The sequence below is a fragment of the Bos indicus genome, chromosome 5, assembly GCF_029378745.1.
Source record: "Bos indicus isolate NIAB-ARS_2022 breed Sahiwal x Tharparkar chromosome 5, NIAB-ARS_B.indTharparkar_mat_pri_1.0, whole genome shotgun sequence".
NCBI classification, from domain to species: Eukaryota; Metazoa; Chordata; class Mammalia; order Artiodactyla; family Bovidae; genus Bos; species Bos indicus.
This window is the reverse complement of record NC_091764.1, coordinates 116,473,692-116,490,096: the sequence shown is the minus strand read 5'-3', so window position 1 is coordinate 116,490,096 and position 16,405 is coordinate 116,473,692. Positions and strand designations below refer to the sequence as shown.

At 55.2% G+C, this 16,405-nt stretch overlaps 1 protein-coding gene across 1 annotated transcript in view; it reads right to left on the bottom strand.

Moving 5' to 3' along the window:
* Positions 1-2,620: 2,620 nt before the first annotated feature.
* FBLN1 (fibulin 1) overlaps positions 2,621-16,405 on the bottom strand; it is an 80,249-nt gene continuing 66,464 nt past the window's right edge. Inside the window, exon 17 of the mRNA XM_019961961.2 lies at positions 2,621-3,418. Within this exon, the coding sequence (XP_019817520.2) occupies positions 3,279-3,418 (140 nt within the window). The 3' untranslated portion in view covers positions 2,621-3,278. The remainder of the gene's footprint in view (positions 3,419-16,405) is intronic.

The window sequence follows — 16,405 nt, the reverse complement described above, 5'->3', positions numbered from 1 at the left end:
GAGCGTGAAGTGTGCGCGTGCGCGCGTGTGTGTGTGTATCAGGGGACCATTACAGAGGCCATTACCTGGCCCATAACAGATCTCCGACAGAGTAATGTAATTACAAGAAGTCACGGCGACTGTCACCAGACTTCCCCTAGGCCACATTGCAAAAGCTCTGCAATGGTTCTATTTTTCTCTTATGACTTCAAATATCATTCAAGAGTCTGCTTCCATCTCATTCCACACTGGTGCCTCCAGGACGCCAGGGGACCCAGGCACTCCTGCCACGTGCCACGGCGCTGCTCTGAACATTGGAGTAGTCTCCCTTTATTCAAAGCAGATGCAGCCTTCTGGGAGAATAGTGTGATATGAGACCTTCTGGAACCTGACACAGCTGATACTGGGTGCTGACAGGAATTGCTTTGCAAGAATAATGGGAGGCTTTTCTGTCCATCAGGTGCCCAGCCTGGAGCTTGATATAAAATGTGAGAAATTAGGCTCGTGTGTAATATAGAGAGCCGTCTATAACCGAATGTCTCGCAAAGGAGTAAGGAAAGGAAATGCAGAGCTAAAAAGACGCCTGGCCTCAGGAGGACGTTCACGTGGCTTGACCGTGGCAACAGTTATCATCGCCATGGTCACCTCTAAGGACGCTCGATGCTAAGGTCTCCTACAGGCACACAGAACCTCGCGGGTGCAAAGCCCTCTGCCCGCATCATCTCCGGGCTCCTCACTGCCACTGGGAAGCCAGGCAGCTGAGCAGGGGTTCCTGGCTCCACTTTACAGGTGCAGAAACTGAGGCTTGGCAGCTGGCTCCTGCCAAGGTGAAGTTCAGACCCGGCCCTTGTGGCTCTCTGAATCAGACAGGACCTGGACTTCCTTCCCTTTCCCCCTCCTCTTTTCTACCCCACAGCTGGGGACCTCACCACCTCTCCTCTGCCCTTTCCCGTGCCCCGTGGCCCTCCGTCAGGAAGATCTGATTGGCCAGCTTGGGTCATGTGCTCACCTGAGAGCCAATCGACAGGAGGAGGCTTGGCTCTGTTCACCAATGGCACCTCTCACCCTAACTCTATCAGGAGCGTGGGGAAGGCCCTTTCCCAGAATGACCCATCAGCACGTCTTCCCACCCACTCCACCCAGTCCTCAGAAGGAAGAGTGTCCCGGAAACCTGCCTCTCCCAGGGCCTGAGCTCAGAACTTCCGGCTTCTGCAGCCTCGCCCTGAAAGCTGCAGATGGGAACCAGAACCCACGTAGTCCTTCCATTCCCCCCACCTCCTTAACTGCACTGAGGTGTCCCTTCCTGTGATCAGACTCCAGGCACCCTCCCCTTCCCTGCCCAGACCCCAGTTCACAGGCGCCGAGAGCTGCTCAGATGTCCCCTCACCCTCCTCATCCCTGGACCTGACTCCAGGACAGCCCAGCCCTACACTGCTTCTTACCCTTCCCGCCAAGACGTGACGGGCTGGTCCAGGCCCGGCTGGCTTTAGTGGACGAGTGCCCCAAATGAGTGGCCTCACAAAGGCTGGGAGTTCCCGAAGGTTTGAGAGTTGGACATGTTCGAGTTACCAGACACCGGCCACACTGCAACCCCACTGTGGGGCTGAAAGCGTGGCCAGTGCCAGGGTTCCAACTGCTGAGATGACCCGGGGCATGAATGGGATGCCTAAGACGACGGGGTGAAGCCTGGGCGGGACTTGGAGGAAACGTACGTGCAGACCAAGGGCATGGGGGCTGACTCCTGCGGGTGCAAGCAGACCTGGGGGCGCAGGCTGCCCTCGGGCCACTGTCCACGCCAAAGGTGGTGCCAGGATCCCCATAAATCCAGTCTGTCCACGTCTCTCCTGACACAGGCTTTTAGAGAGGAATGGAGTTTGGAATCTGATAAACAATCTGAATCCCTTCTCTGTCTCTAAAAAGCTGTGTGACTTGGGGCGGTTGAGTTGCTCTCTCTGAGTCCAATTCTGTTGTTTAATTGTTGTTATAGTTCAGTTACTAAGTCGTGTCCCACTGTTTTGCGACCCCATGAATTGTAGCCCGCCAGGCTCCTCTGTCCATGGGATTTCCCAGGCAAGAGTACTGGAGTGGTAGCCACTCCTTTTTCCAGGGGATCTTCCTGACCCAGGGATTGAGCCTGGGTCTCCTGCATTGGCAAGTGGATTCTTTACTGCTGAGCCACCAGGGAAGCCCTGAGCCCAGTTTGCTTGTCTCTAAATCAGGCACAATCGCACCCACGTGGGTGGGTTTCCAGGAGGAATAAATGAAGCACAGGCTGCTGAGTGCAGGGGGATTCAGTGCATCTGGTGGTCTCTCCTTCCCACGAAAGAGAAGCCTCATCTCCCCCTGGCAGCTTCTACAGGGGATCAGAAAGCCCACAAGGGATACCACCAGCAGAGCTCCATGACGCGCCTGCTGGGCCGAGCCTGGGGCGCGGAGGGTGCTCGAGCCATGCTTCCTGGGCACCAGGGGGTGGCAAGCTGTCAGAAATGATGTGGGTTGGAGGCTTTCCCAATATACAGGCTGGGCCCCACCCCAGAGCTTTGGGAGGCAGGAGGGTTTTGAGAAGGTCTTGAGGAATATTTGCAAGCCCTTAGCTAGACAGGACCGCCCCTCTTAAAAGATTCCCATGCACACAGCATCATGAGGCTCACAAAGCTGTTTAATTTCCCACCTATGATACAGGATGGAGGCAGGGTGCAGAAAACCCAGTGACTGCTTTGGTGAACATACTGGAGCTGCACACAAGCCTAGCAGGCTGTGGCTTCACCGGGATCTTCTGTTTGCACACAATTGTAATTGACCTTTGAAGGGCTCCCCAGGGCACTGCGGCCTGCTGCTTCTGGGCAGAAGTTATCATACCTGCTCTTCTTTGGTAACCTTCTTTAGAATTTCATACACAAAACTTGATTGGCAAAAAAAAAGTACCAAATGTCAAAATTTCATAAAAGCAGGGCAAGAACTGGTCTTCTCTTGCCATTTGGACTTAGCTGCCCCTTGAAAAGTGTTTTTTTTCCCCTCTTGGTCATTTAGCAACGCCCAGCCCAGAGATGGGAAAAGGGAGCAAAATTTAACCTTTGTGTTAGAAGAGAAGCAAGGTTTTCAACCAAACACTTAAGTCATTGGACTCATTATTTAAACACCAAAAGACAACAGATGGACTTAATTCATCTGGCCCAGCTTAATACATGTCAGCCTAACACTACAAACAGATACATAAAACCGAGATATGTCTGGGTGCTACAAACGGGGACAGGGCGTCGTCACAGGGCGATGACTTGGCTGCGCTGCGAGCCGGCCCCTCAGAACCAGTACTCAGAGACGAAGATGTGGACGCTGACGACATTCCGGTGCGACACCACACCCCCAACCACGTAGTTCATCTCCAGCTTCAGGACGGCGTGGAACGGGCCCACGATGGGCCGCACCTGGCGCACGACGCCTAGGGAGAGAGCAGAAGGTGTGTGGGGAGTTAGCAGGGACCAAAGCAACGTGGAGACCGGGGACACGATTTCCCTCCGGGATTTTCAGAGCTGCAGGAGCGCTCGGACCTCATCAAGTCCCGCCTGAGCCAGGTGCTTGCATCTCCCTCCAAGTGATCACCCCCGGGCTCTGCCACCATCCCTGGGGACGAGTGACAGCGGGCTCTCTGCAGCCCGTCCGCTGTGAGCAGCTCGCCCTGTGAGTCTGTGCGCGTGGGCTTTGGAGTCCTTGCCTTAGTCCTGCCAGCTCCTCTTCTGTGAGCCTGCTTTCCTCCTCTACCACCGTCTATCCAACCAAGAACTAAGAGTCTAGATAAAGGGCCTGGCATGGAGCAGATGCCCAGAAGACACCCGTCCCAGTCTCTCCTAACCCACTGTGCCCACTTGTGACCCATGGGAGGAAACAAAGCATGTGTGAGCCTCTTCCCCCAGTCTCTCACGTTGAGGACTGTCCTGGGGGCCTGGAAACCTTTTATCTGAGCAGAGAAGTCCTAGTTCCCTATGGGACACACTCCTGGGTCCTTCTTTCTCCACACCTCTTTTTTGAAGGGTGACACCTGAACCCTTGCCCAGTGTTCATGGTGAGCAAGAGGCAGCTCGAGTCCAGTTCGAGCAGCAGAGACGGGTCAGGGCAATCAGAAGGACAGACGGCACGGGGGAGACAGGTGTCTGTCCGGGGAAGCAGAAGCCTGCCGTGTAAAGCTCCTGGGGGGTGGCAGGGAGGTCTGCCTGGACCACAGCAGGGACCCGGCAAAGGCCATGATGGTGGCCTCCCCAGACAGGGCTCAGAGGGAAGGGCAGATAAGTTCAGCTCAGTCGCAGTGGAGGAGGAACAACCCCAAGTGTCCTGTCCCCGCAAGTTCCATGTCTCCAGGCCGGACCCTGACGTTGCTGCCTGCCCACGCAGGGCACCCAGCATCTCACGGAGAGAATGCCCCTGCACTCGGGGACTAGATGCTCTCCTCCTGGCTGGACGTGGAGAGCCCACCACCCTCTCAGGACCTCAGATTCCTCATCGAGCAGATGATGCCACGTGAGCCTGTGCTTTGCACTGACTGATCCCGCCCCGCCCCCGCCCCCAGCTCGGCGTCCACCATGGTGTGAGCTCCAGGGGTGCAGGGCCACCTCCCTGCCGGACGGGTGGGCTCACTGCCTCACTTCTGCACGCGTTCATGCATTCCTCAACAGGTACCAGGCACCGTTCATGGTGATGCCAAGAAAACAAACAGAACCCTGGTTTCAAAGTCAGTGGGGACCTAGGTGAGTGCCGTGCTCTGACAGAAGTCCACACGCTGTCCAGCGGGGGTGAGGATGGAGGTGAGGGAGGCGGGGGAGTCAGGAAAGGCTTCCTGGAGAAAGTGCCTCTCTCCCTGCAGATCCCCGTGCCTGGCACAGAGCAGGTGCCACCCCTACAGCTGTTGACATTTAGGAGGGACCCTCTTCCATCGCCCCCGCTCTGATATTAGGACTTGCCCAAAGCCGTGTGGCGCAGGGGTGTGCTGGAGCAGCTGGTCGTCTGGTCGTGCCATATGACAATTTTCAAGCCCAACGTGACGTCACTGAAGGCGGGGTCAAGAACCACCCATCACTGCAGGGCTGTCTACAAACAACACCCTGGAGCCTGAGAACCAGCCAGAACGCAGAGTGTTTGCTGCGTCCAACTGCTGACTGCAGGCTGGTTTGTACAAACAGCCCTGCCGCTGACTTGGGAAATGTGCACCCAGCGTGGCACTTCACACCCATGCTGAGATCAGCGAAGGCTCTGGGGAGTCTACAGGGGCCCAAGGCCTTTTGCACCCGTGGCCGGTTCTCGGTCAAGACCACCAAGTTCATGGTCAGGAAGGGGATTTGGGCACGCCATCCCCCCTTTCACTCCCTGGGCTTGTGTTTCAAAGGTGAAGAGCCCAGCAGTAGGGTGGAATTCCAGGCTATTCTAAGCAAACAAGGGCTCTAGCTCTGATGGAAAGATAAGCAGAAGCTTCGGTGGGCTGTCAGCACCCTTTCTCTGCCCCTGCCTGGCGATGACATCCCAGTTCTGTCCTGTCTGAACGCCCACGAGCATCATCAGCTCCCGGCTAAAGACGGGGGCTTGTCGCCACTCTCGGTTTGCCCATGGCCCCTGTGGCAAGCACGGCCCCAGACTCTCCAGTCCCTCAGCCCTCACCAGCGTGACCGTCTCCTCTCCCCAGGCCGGAGACCGCCACCGGCGCCACCAGCCTCAGTGGCCTCGGTCCCCTGCACGCATCCCTGGGGCAGTGCTCAGAGGGCTCAGGGGGCTTGAAGGAAAGAGGTGAGAGGCTCAGTGAGCCTGAGAGCTAGTTTAGGACAGAGAGCAACGAGGTGGAGGGAACACTTCCGCAAGCTATGATCAGACACGTATTTATTTCTATATATTATCATGATACTGTGTGTGTGTGTGTGCACGCACGCTAAGGTGCTTCAATCGTGTCCGACTCTTTGCGACCCTATGGACTGTAGCCCTTTCAATATCATATAATTAATATATGATATATAAATATATGGGCTTCCCAGGTGGAGCAAGCAGTAAGGAACCCACCTGCCAATGCAGGAGACGCAAAAAGACGTGGGTTCAATCCCTGGGTTGGGAAGATGCTCTGGAGGAGGGCATGGCAGCCCACTCCAGTATTCTTGCCTGGAGAATCCCATGGACAGAGGAGCCTGGTGGGCTGCAGTCCATAGAGTTGCAAAGAGTGTAAGTCACTTCAGACATGACTGAAGTGACATAGCACACACGCAGCACACACACATATAAATATATATATAGTTTAATTATTATAAATACAAAGTATATATTGTTGTTGTTGTTAGTTGCTCAATCGTGTCTGACTCTTTGCGACCCCATGGACTGTAGCCTGCCAGGTTCCTCTGTCCATGGATTTCTCCAGGCAAGAATACTGCAGTGAGTAGCCATTCCCTTCTCCACTGGATCTTCTCGACCAGGGATTGAATCTGGGTCTCCTGCATCGCAGGCAGATTCTTTACTGTTTAAGCCACAAGGGAAGCCCTTTCAGGACACAAGGTTTGAGTCCAGCTGACCTCAGTCAGAAGCATGATTCCAGGTTGGTTACTGAAATTTTGAGTCCCCACTTCCTCCTCTGTGAAACAGGGATTAAACGGCCATCTTCAGAGTCAGAAACAAAACCATCCCAAGGCCATGTGCTGCTTCCCCCTCAGAAATAAGCGCTGGATCCCATAAAGCGCCACAGCATTCCAGTGTGATATGAATTTCAGTGCGAGTAGGACCGGATTCCTCCATGATTGAAAAACAGAGCAAATGCTGGACATTTTTATTAGACTGCCTTAAACATTGACGAGAAAGGAAAGCTCTGGATGTATAGAAAATATATTTAAATCTCAATATGTACTGTTAGGGCACTTCATGAGGTTTAGTTTCTATGACGCCTAAAGACCAGAACGTCACGCTGTTGGCTAAGTGTTCCAACTGTAAACAGCTAAGAGGCCAAACAGAACACTAAAGGAAGCTAAGAGCTGCTTTAGAGAAGAAGGGCGTTGAGAAGGGGAAGAGGGAGCAGAAGGCTGAACTTCAGATGTAGGTCGCACTCAGGGCCTGGATTGTCTCAGGATCTTTGCATTTAACAAGAGAACGACCGAGGTGGAAGACACAGGCATCTGCAAGGGTTAAACAAGGCATTGTGGGAGTGACACAGCAGGTGAGCAGGGGGTCAGCCGCCCTGGCCTTCTCCTGTGACCTGGGGTCCACATCCCAGGCCACACCCACTCTGTGGATCTGACCACTTCTTCAGCCTAGCCACACTTCCTGGGGGCTCTGATTTCAGTGAATACGCTCCCTTCATTCCCAGGTTAGTTCAAGCTTGAGATCCACCTCCTGGTCCTCACCTTCACTGAACCTAGACTTTCTCCTGATATCACTTCTTTCTTCACAGCTTTCCCACCCATCCATCCACCCACCCATCCAATCATCCATCCATCCACCCACCATCCTTCATCCATCCATTCACCTACACATCCATTCACCCGTCATCCATCCATCCATCCAGTAGAGGCCATTCTGCACGAGGGAAGTTTAAGGAAGATTCTACAGAGGAGCTGACTTCAAATTTGATTTTAAATACGAAGCCGGGGGCTTCCCTGGTGGTCCGGTGTTTAGAATCTGCCTCACAATCCAAGAGACACTGGTTTGATCCCTGGTCGGGGAGGATCCCACATGCCATGGAGCGAGTAAGCTCCATGGAGCCATGGAGCATGTGCCACAGATACTGTGGCCCGAGTGCCTACAGCCTGTGCTCCACAAGAGAAGCCACAGTAGTGAGAAGCTCAGCGCAGCCAAAAAATAAATGAGTTTAAAATAAAAATGACCAAGTAGGAGCCAACGAGGTAAGTAAAGTGAAGGTGTCAGGAGCTCAGTCGTGTCCGACTCTTTGCGACCCCCACGGACTGCAGCCAGGCTCCTCTGTCCGTGGAATTCTCATGGAGTGAGAATACTGGAGTGGGTTACCATTTCCTTCCCCAGGGGATCTTCCCAACCAAGGGATCGAACCCAGGTATTCCACACTGCAGGCAGATTCTTTATCATCTGAGCCACCAGGGAGGCCCAAGGTAGGCAGGACCTGTGCAAAGGCCCCAAGTGTGAAGGTTTCAGTCAGTTCTGGGAACAGAGTTAATCCTGGGGAAAGACAGACAGAGGAGGGTAAGGAGGTGGTAAAGGGCTTCCTCAGGGACCTCACACCTTGTCAGGCTCACAGGACTGGAACCCAGAGCAGTAGTCTCCTGGCCTCCTCACCGCCACCGATTCTAGACAACTGTTCTTTCAGAACCACCATCAACCTTCTGGGTGCAGGGAAACAAGAGAGGGAACTAGACAAACCCTTGCTGCCCAAATGTGGCATCACAGACATTAGAAACTGAACCTCCACCAGGGGTCCAGCTGCATCCGTCACTTGCTTCTACAGATGTGTGGCTGGCATCCACTCTGTGCCAGGCGCTGGGGACCGGCTAGACCGCCTGCGTCCTCTCTCATGAAGCCTTGCCAGCCCCACTCTGCGTCACCTGATACCTGGTCTCCCTCGAGGGAACCCTCACAGTTGACTCCCCCTGCAGACGCAGGGTCTACATCACGTTCATCTCTGTCCACTGTCCGCAGCGCAGGGCCCAGGGCGGGACACAGTGGGAGCACCATCACAATTATCCCGTGGGATGAAGGCAGAGGAAGACAGAGAAAAGAGAAGAAGGAGCGAGGGGAGGGAAGAGGGACCCTACTCCCTGAGGGCCCCTCAAACCTTTGTCCTGAAGGGAAGGGGCCACTGAAGGCTCTGAGCGGGAGCAGCTTTATGTGGAAAGACCATTCCTGCAGCAAAATGCAGGAGAGAGGGAAAGGCTCTTTCCAGCATGCCTGCCTTGTCCATCTTCCCTGCTGGGGTGTTTACCTCCCTAACTTTCAAGAGCCCCAGGAAAAAAAAAAAGGCCATGATGCCGAGTTCAACTGTGTTAATCTTCCAAATCCTCATCTTTGGCATTTCTGCTTCGGGTCCCAGACACTGCTGGTATTCCTCGGCGTGTCTGTGCCTCTGAAAGATATAATTAAGTCTTTTTTTTTTTCCTTTGAAAAATGTAGGTCCCCTCGGGCACTTCACCTTCATGTCTCGTCTCTGCTTTGTAAATTGCAGCCGATGTGCCAGGAGCCCGAACACAGAGCCCAAGTGTCCAGCAGGAGACCTCCATCGCCTCCTGGGGACTGTGGTCTGGATTCCAGGCCCCTGCAGCCATCCCCAGGCTTCTGCCGCTTGACTGGGGTCGCAACTGATCATCCACAGGTTGTCTGAAAGGAGGAAGATCATCCATGAGGGCCTCTGCACGAGACACTGGTCTGCGGAGACCTGGAATCACAGCCTGGCATTGCTCTGCTGCGTCCTCACCAAGCAGCCCTGTGACCTTGTACGAGACACCGTCTTTCTGAAGTTCAGCCTCCGACTCAGAAGTCCTGCGATTTTAACAGACCAAGTGTAATGGCGTGAACAGGGCTGTTGAAGAGCATCTTAGCAAAAACGATGATCCATCCAGAGACGGCATGGTACCTCACGCCAGTGGAAATGAACTGTGCTTTTCAAAAGACAGAGCTTCAAGTTGAAATAAAGGCAGAGGGAAGAAAGTCAGCATCAGATGAGAATAAGACGTGGTTGCTACCTGAAATCAGGGTACGGAGTCATTGGTCTTCTCGGTTGTCAGGGTCTCCCCACTGCCATGTAAGGCCAGAGGTCAAGGGCACAGACTTTCTTTTCCGGTCAATCTTTTTAAAATTTAATTAATTAATGTTTAGTTGCACTGGGCCTTCATTGCTGCAAGCAGGATTTCTCTAGTTGCGGCGAGCAGGGGCTACTCTTCGTTGCGGCGGCCTCTCTTGCTGCAAAGCACAGGGTCAGGGTGCAAGGGCTTCAGTAGCTGTGGGCACATAGGCTTAGCTGCTCTGCGGCCTGTGGGGCCTTCCAGGACCAGGGATCAAACCCGCGTCCCCTGCACTGGCAGGCGGACTCTTATCCGCTGCGCCACCAGGGAGGTTGTCCTGGTCACTCTCCTATCTCTGGTTCTTGGAACATAGTAGGTCCTTGGTCCTACTACAGACCTGCCACATAGGAGGCCCGCAGTAAGTGAATCGCTAAATGAACGCGTGAACTAGAGACCGAAGCAGGAAGCACAGTTCATGAAGTTGAAAGTTATCACCCGGAGAAACAAAACTGGTGGGAAGGAACGGATGATAGCCAGAGGTCGCTGGGTTTTCGGGTGTGGCCCATGTGGAAGCAGAAAGGCAACAGGTGAGAACCAGGCCTCCCTGTCTGGCCCTGGCGGCTGCCACACTGAGCCACGAGCCCGGGAGAGGTGACGAGTCGGCCTGTTTGGACAAGGTGCCAGGACCGAGAACCTTGGTGCTCAGAGGAGACCCACGTGGTTTCACCAAACACTAACATAGCGGGAGACTGGGAAAAAAGCAAACCATCACCCGGATCTCAGGACATTTTCCTCAACAGGGATAACTCCAGGCCAGGATGAGCAGCACAGACCGAAGGCAAAGAGGAAAACACACGAACAGGAAGAAATACGGTCTGTATGTCTAACGTCCAAAGCTATAGTGGTGATGGGCCGGGAAGGAGGTCCACAGCGGGGGAGGAGATGGGAATGGACGGGCCCCTGCGTCCACTGTTCCTTCCTGTGGTGCCCACACTCCTCGGTGGGGAAGGACCATCACCTCCCTCCCACCGGGGAGGAGCTCGGGGCTCTGTGGGCTAACGTCCCTGATCACAGGGCTCTCAGGGCACAGCGCCACCCAGACGGGACGGACCCTGAGCTTAGTTCTCTCCACCTGACCGCACCTGCCCTGATGTGGTGTGGAGGAAACTTCCAGAATGTACTGCCCTTGGCTGAGTCATCCATACAGGGCAAAAACGGCAGAGAGGAACTACAGGGCAATCATATCGGTCATGGGCGGTGAAGGAACGGAGCTCCCCAATCCCTGTCTTCTGTTCTTGTCTGAAAAACACCCAGTAAAAGCTTGGAAGGTGGAGGACAGGGGTCTCAGTCGCAGATTTAAAGTCTGCCTCAGCAGAACCATCCTCCCGACTTCTCGGCTCTCATAAACACACTTCCTCCCGGGTCTCTCACAACCAAACCTGAGGGTCTACGTGGGGAAGCAGCAGGGAACCGGAGCCAACCCCCGGCGGCCCGCCTCTCCCTCGGGCAGAAAGAGGAAAAGAAACGTCAGCTCCACACGAAGCCTTCCAGGCTCCTTCCTGGATGCAGGAACCAGCATTTCCAGGGGCACATGGTGGGTATGAAGACACCCCCGTCCACCATCTCCTCCCCCAACAGCTCAGCCACACACGCTGGGGCCTCATGGTTCCAGGAGGAGCAACGGGGGTCTGGGGGTGAAATGAGTTCTGAACCAGAAACAGCAAACCTGCCCCCGAAGCCAGACCCTGGGCCATTGCCCTTCCACCAAGCCGCCTGGCCTCACCGGAGGGAGAGACAGCCTGGGCAGTTTTCCAGAAGGGATTTGCCGTCTGATGCACCTGCTTTTACCAGGCTGGCCCAGGATGCAACAGTAATGGGAAGGGCGAGAGTCCTCCCCTCTTTCTCTGCGAGTCCTCCCACCTGGATCAGCCCCACTCACTTCCTGCTGGGGCCCCTTCCCCATCGCTAGACCCAAACTCATCAGCCCCCTTGCATGTCTCCAGGTGCCCCCAGATGAGAAATCTCAGGGCTGGGACAGACCTCAAAGAGGAGGACTCTGCCTGGTTCAAGGTCACACAGGACGGTCGTGGCAGCAGAAACCCCACATCCAGCCCCACCAGGCTGTGTGCAGGCCTCAGTCATGCCCCCCGAGCCTGGAAGCCCCTCTGAGCCTCAAGTGTCCTCACCTGGAGAATGGGGCCATCTCCCACAGGGATAAGTGACACAGCTGTCGTTCAATCGCTCAGTCATGTCCGACACTGTGCGACCCCATGAACTGCAGCCCACCAGACTCCTCTGTCCATGCGGATTCTCCAGGCAAGAATACTGGAGTGGGTTGCACACATGGAGTGGGTTCCTCCTTCAGAGGATCTTCCCTACCCACGGATTGAACCCTTGTCTCCTGCATTGGCAGGGGGATTCTTGACTACTGAGCCATCAGGGAAACCCAAGGGACACAGGACGTGTGGCCTACATGCTGGGAGTGTCCAGCACACAGCAGTGCCCTTGCTGTTGAGACGACTGTGACCGTCGAGGACCCGGCACTCGGAGTTCTCAGCCATGAGCACAGATGGGACGCTCCATCTGGGAACACCCGGCTCTGAGGCCGCGGGAAGTGCGTGGTGACAGTGGCTGATGGTGGGTGTCTGGGTCCTCTGTGTAGTTACGGTTGTCAGGTGAGGCCGTCGGAAGATCCGTATCATCATCAGACTCCTTTTTCCCCCCCTAATTTCACACAACATGCCTCTGCAGCTGTTTGGCTAAAAACACTTCATTTTCTTAAAAAAAAAAAGAATAATTTATTAACGTGCCGGTGATCTCAAAGGCTTTTCAGAAGGTGCATAACAGCAGCGGTAAGAGCATCACAAATCATTCTGGACACGGCCGATCCGCCGGAGAACTCGGGAGATGCCGAGAGCCCGCTCTGGGCTCATTTAACCCCCTGGTGACTCTGTGCGTGAGCAGGCAAGCGTGACCCTGCAGCCTGCTGGGCACCGGGCCTGGGCACCTCCTAGTGGGCATGCTGTGTGCGCACACGTGTGCACGCAGGGGTGTGCAAGAAAGAGAGACACACAGAGTGACAGGGGGCATGGCACAGATGAGCCCTCGTAGGCTCTTGCCTCCAGAAATGTACAACCAGTGGAAGAGGAAGCCAAGCAAAACACACAATGGGGACTTCCCTGGTGGTCCAGTGGCTAAGAGTCTGCGCTCCCAACGCAGGGGGCCCAGGTTCAATCCCTGGTCAGGAACTACATCCCACATGCTCACTAGTGCTCACATGATGCACCTAAGACCCAGTGCAGCCAAATTAAATAAATAAATCTTAAAAAAAAACTCACAATGCCGTGACCACACCGCCCCCCGCCCCCGCAACTGGCACCAGCATTTCTCCGTTCGCACGCACAGCAGACCTTCTGGAAGGAGTCCCCCTGTGGTGCCTCCAGTGCTCCCACCCTGACGTGTCTCCCCTTGACCCCACTCCACTGAGAATGGCCTGGTCAAGGTCGCCATCAGCGGGGGCGATACTGAACCCAGTGGTGAATCCTTTGTCCTCATGGTTCCAAATAGGAAAAGGAGTATGTCAAGGCTGTATATTGTCACCCTGCTTATTTAACTTATATGCAGAGTACATCATGAGAAACGCTGGACTGGAAGAAACACAAGCTGGAATCAAGATTGCCAGGAGAAATATCAGTAACCTCAGATATGCAGATGACACCACCCTTATGGCAGAAAGTGAAGAGGAACTCAAAAGCCTCTTGATGAAAGTGAAAGTGGAGAGTGAAAAAGTTGGCTTAAAGCTCAACATTCAGAAAACGAAGATCATGGCATCCGGTCCCACCACTTCATGGGAAATAGATGGGGAAACACTGGAAACAGTGTCAGACTTTATTTTTTTGGGCTCCAAAATCACTGCAGATGGTGACTGCAGCCATGAAATTAAAAGACGCTTACTCCTTGGAAGGAAAGTTATGACCAACCTAGATAGCATATTGAAAAGCAGAGACATTACTTTGCCAACAAAGGCTCGTCTAGTCAAGGCTATGGTTTTTCCTGTGGTCATGTATGGATGTGAGAGTTGGACTGTGAAGAAGGCTGAGCGCCGAAGAATTGACGCTTTTGAACTGTGGTGTTGGAGAAGACTCTTGAGAGTCCCTTGGACTGCAAGGAGATCCAACCAGTCCATTCTGAAGGAGATCAGCCCTGGGATTTCTTTGGAAGAAATGATGCTAAAGCTGAAACTCCAGTACTTTGGCCACCTCATGCGAAGAGTTGACTCATTGGAAAAGACTGTGATGCTGGGAGGGATTGGGGACAGGAGGAGAAGGGGACGACAGAGGATGCTCAGTTCCTCCATGAGCGTGTCTGGTTTCTGGGCACCAGCCGCCATCTACCCACGATCACCTCCCAGACTTACTCTACCCCTGCGTGGCCAAGGGTGTCCCACAAGGCCCACAGTCTTAATGCCAAAGGGAACATGCGACCTCCCCAGAGCTGCCGTCTCACAATTTCCCCCAGCTCACCTGCTGACAACCCCAGTCTGCTTGTTCTTTAGGTCAAGACCCATGCAGTCATCTTTGTCTCACACCCGACTCATCAGCAAAACTTGGCACCACCCCCTGATGTATCCGGAATCTGTCTGCTGCCCACCCTTCCTGCCGGGGCCACATGGTCAAAGCCACGGTCACTTCCAGCCTGGATCACAGGTCTTTTGAAAGGTTTTGCAAGAAAGTGAAAGTCACTCAGTTATGTTCGACTCTTTGCGACCCCATGGACTTTTCCAGGTCAGAATACTGGAGTGGGTAGCCTTTCCCTTCTCCAGGGGATCTTCCCAACCCAGGGATCGAACCCAGGTTTCTCGCATTGCGGATTCTTTACCAGCTGAGCCACAAGGGAAACCCAAGAATACTGGAGTGGGGAGCCTATCTCTTCTCCAATGGATCTTCCCGACCCAGGAATCAAACCGGGGTCTGCTGCATTGCAGGCGGATTCTTTACCAGCTGAGCTATGAGGGAAGCCCACAGAGCAAGCCACAATATCCAGAGGCTAAGACTCTGCACTTCCAAAGCAGGGGGCCCGGGTTTGATCCCTGATCATGAAACTAGATCCCCAGACTCACCCAGGCGCCCAGAGGGATCGTCTCCCACCTCAACCCAAAACCTTCCTATGGCTCCCACCTCACTTGGCAGTAAAGCCCAAGCCATTGTGGTGGCCTCAAGACCCTGCCTCATGGGCCCATGCAATTCGAACATGCCAGGCTTGCCTCTGCCTCAGGGCCTTTGCACCTGCCATCCCCACTGCCTGGAGCTCCCCTTCCAGATCTCCGCACAGCTCATCTCCTCAGCTCCCCGGGTCCTTAGATGAATGTCTCCCACCACCAGATGCACAGTGGCTGCCCGCTCCCCTCTCCTCCCCCGCCCTCTGCACAGCACTCATACTGCCTGACAATGCGGATGTTATACTTGTCTCCTGGCTGCTCCTAACCCCGGAAGAAAACATGTGCATGGCTAGGATTCACATCTGTCTCTCTTGGTGGCTGATGCATCCCTAGAGCAGAGCCTGCTCCCTTGGGACACACACATTATTTGCTAGAAGAATGAAGACCAGAGTCCTCTAAGAAGCTCGGCCCTGGGGCTTTGGGAGCACAAAGCAGCAAGCCACCCACTCTGCCTGTGGGGGGTGGGGCATGGAGGGCGTGTGAGAGGAGGTGACGGCTGTCTTGGGCTCTGAGCGATGAATAGGAGCTTAACCAAGAGGAGAAGGAGGTGAATGCCATAGCTCAAGTCCAGGAGATGAGAGAGGCCATGGGCTGGGGTCTGGGGCGTGGGCTGGTGTGTCTGGAGCAGAGTGGAGGGAAGGGGGAGGGAAGAATGCTGGACGCTGCGGAGCAGATGAGCAAGCTGAGGCTGAAGACGTCTCCAGCCGGGCGGCAGGACTGGATGTGAAAGGTGGGGTTAAAACCTGGCAGACCCGTTAGCAACCGGCTGTGGGGGCGGGAGGAGGGAAGCAGAGGGCCCCCGGCTTCCGGAGCCTCCTGGCTGGAGCACCTTTCACCACCATGTGGAAGCACCCTGCTGAGACAGGAGGGAGGCTCTGGCCAGGCCAGTGGACCTCGTGGCTGGGAGACGACGTCGGGGGTCGGGGGCAGGGGGCCAGCAGGTGTGAGAAGCAGCCCACGTGATGCACGGGTCCATGGGCAGGAGCAGAGAGGTGTCCAGTGAGGCCCACGAAAGCAGAGGACCCCTCTGAGCCCTAAGAGTCCCGTGCCAGCCTGGAGGTGGCCTCTGAGAGTTTCTGCTTCTGTGAAACTGGGTGTCGGGCCCCCTCCTCAAAGGCCTTTGCAGCAGGAATAGCTGTTTCTCTATGAGTCACGATGGCTCCAGGCCCAACGCCTCTGGCCCATCGCTGCTCCGTGAGGCCCCGGCACAGTCAGCACAAAAGGCGCTGGTGTCCGTCACTCTCACGCCCGTCTCAGGCCTCTGAGAGGGCGCGCCTGCCCTCTGCGCCCCCCTGCCCTCCGAGGCCTGCCAGCCTCCAGGTGAGGTCAGCCGAGGCCCGCCCCTTTGCATCCCCTGGGAAACGACTTGGCTGCCGGCCAGGGTGTGGCCCCAGCGGGCGGGGCGGGGGCTGTGCCTCCCGGAGAAGAGAAAGCGCCTAATCCCGGGATTTGCCGTGAAAGCAGGACAGGGCCGATCACTCATCACCGGCAGAGACGGCCGCGCTGC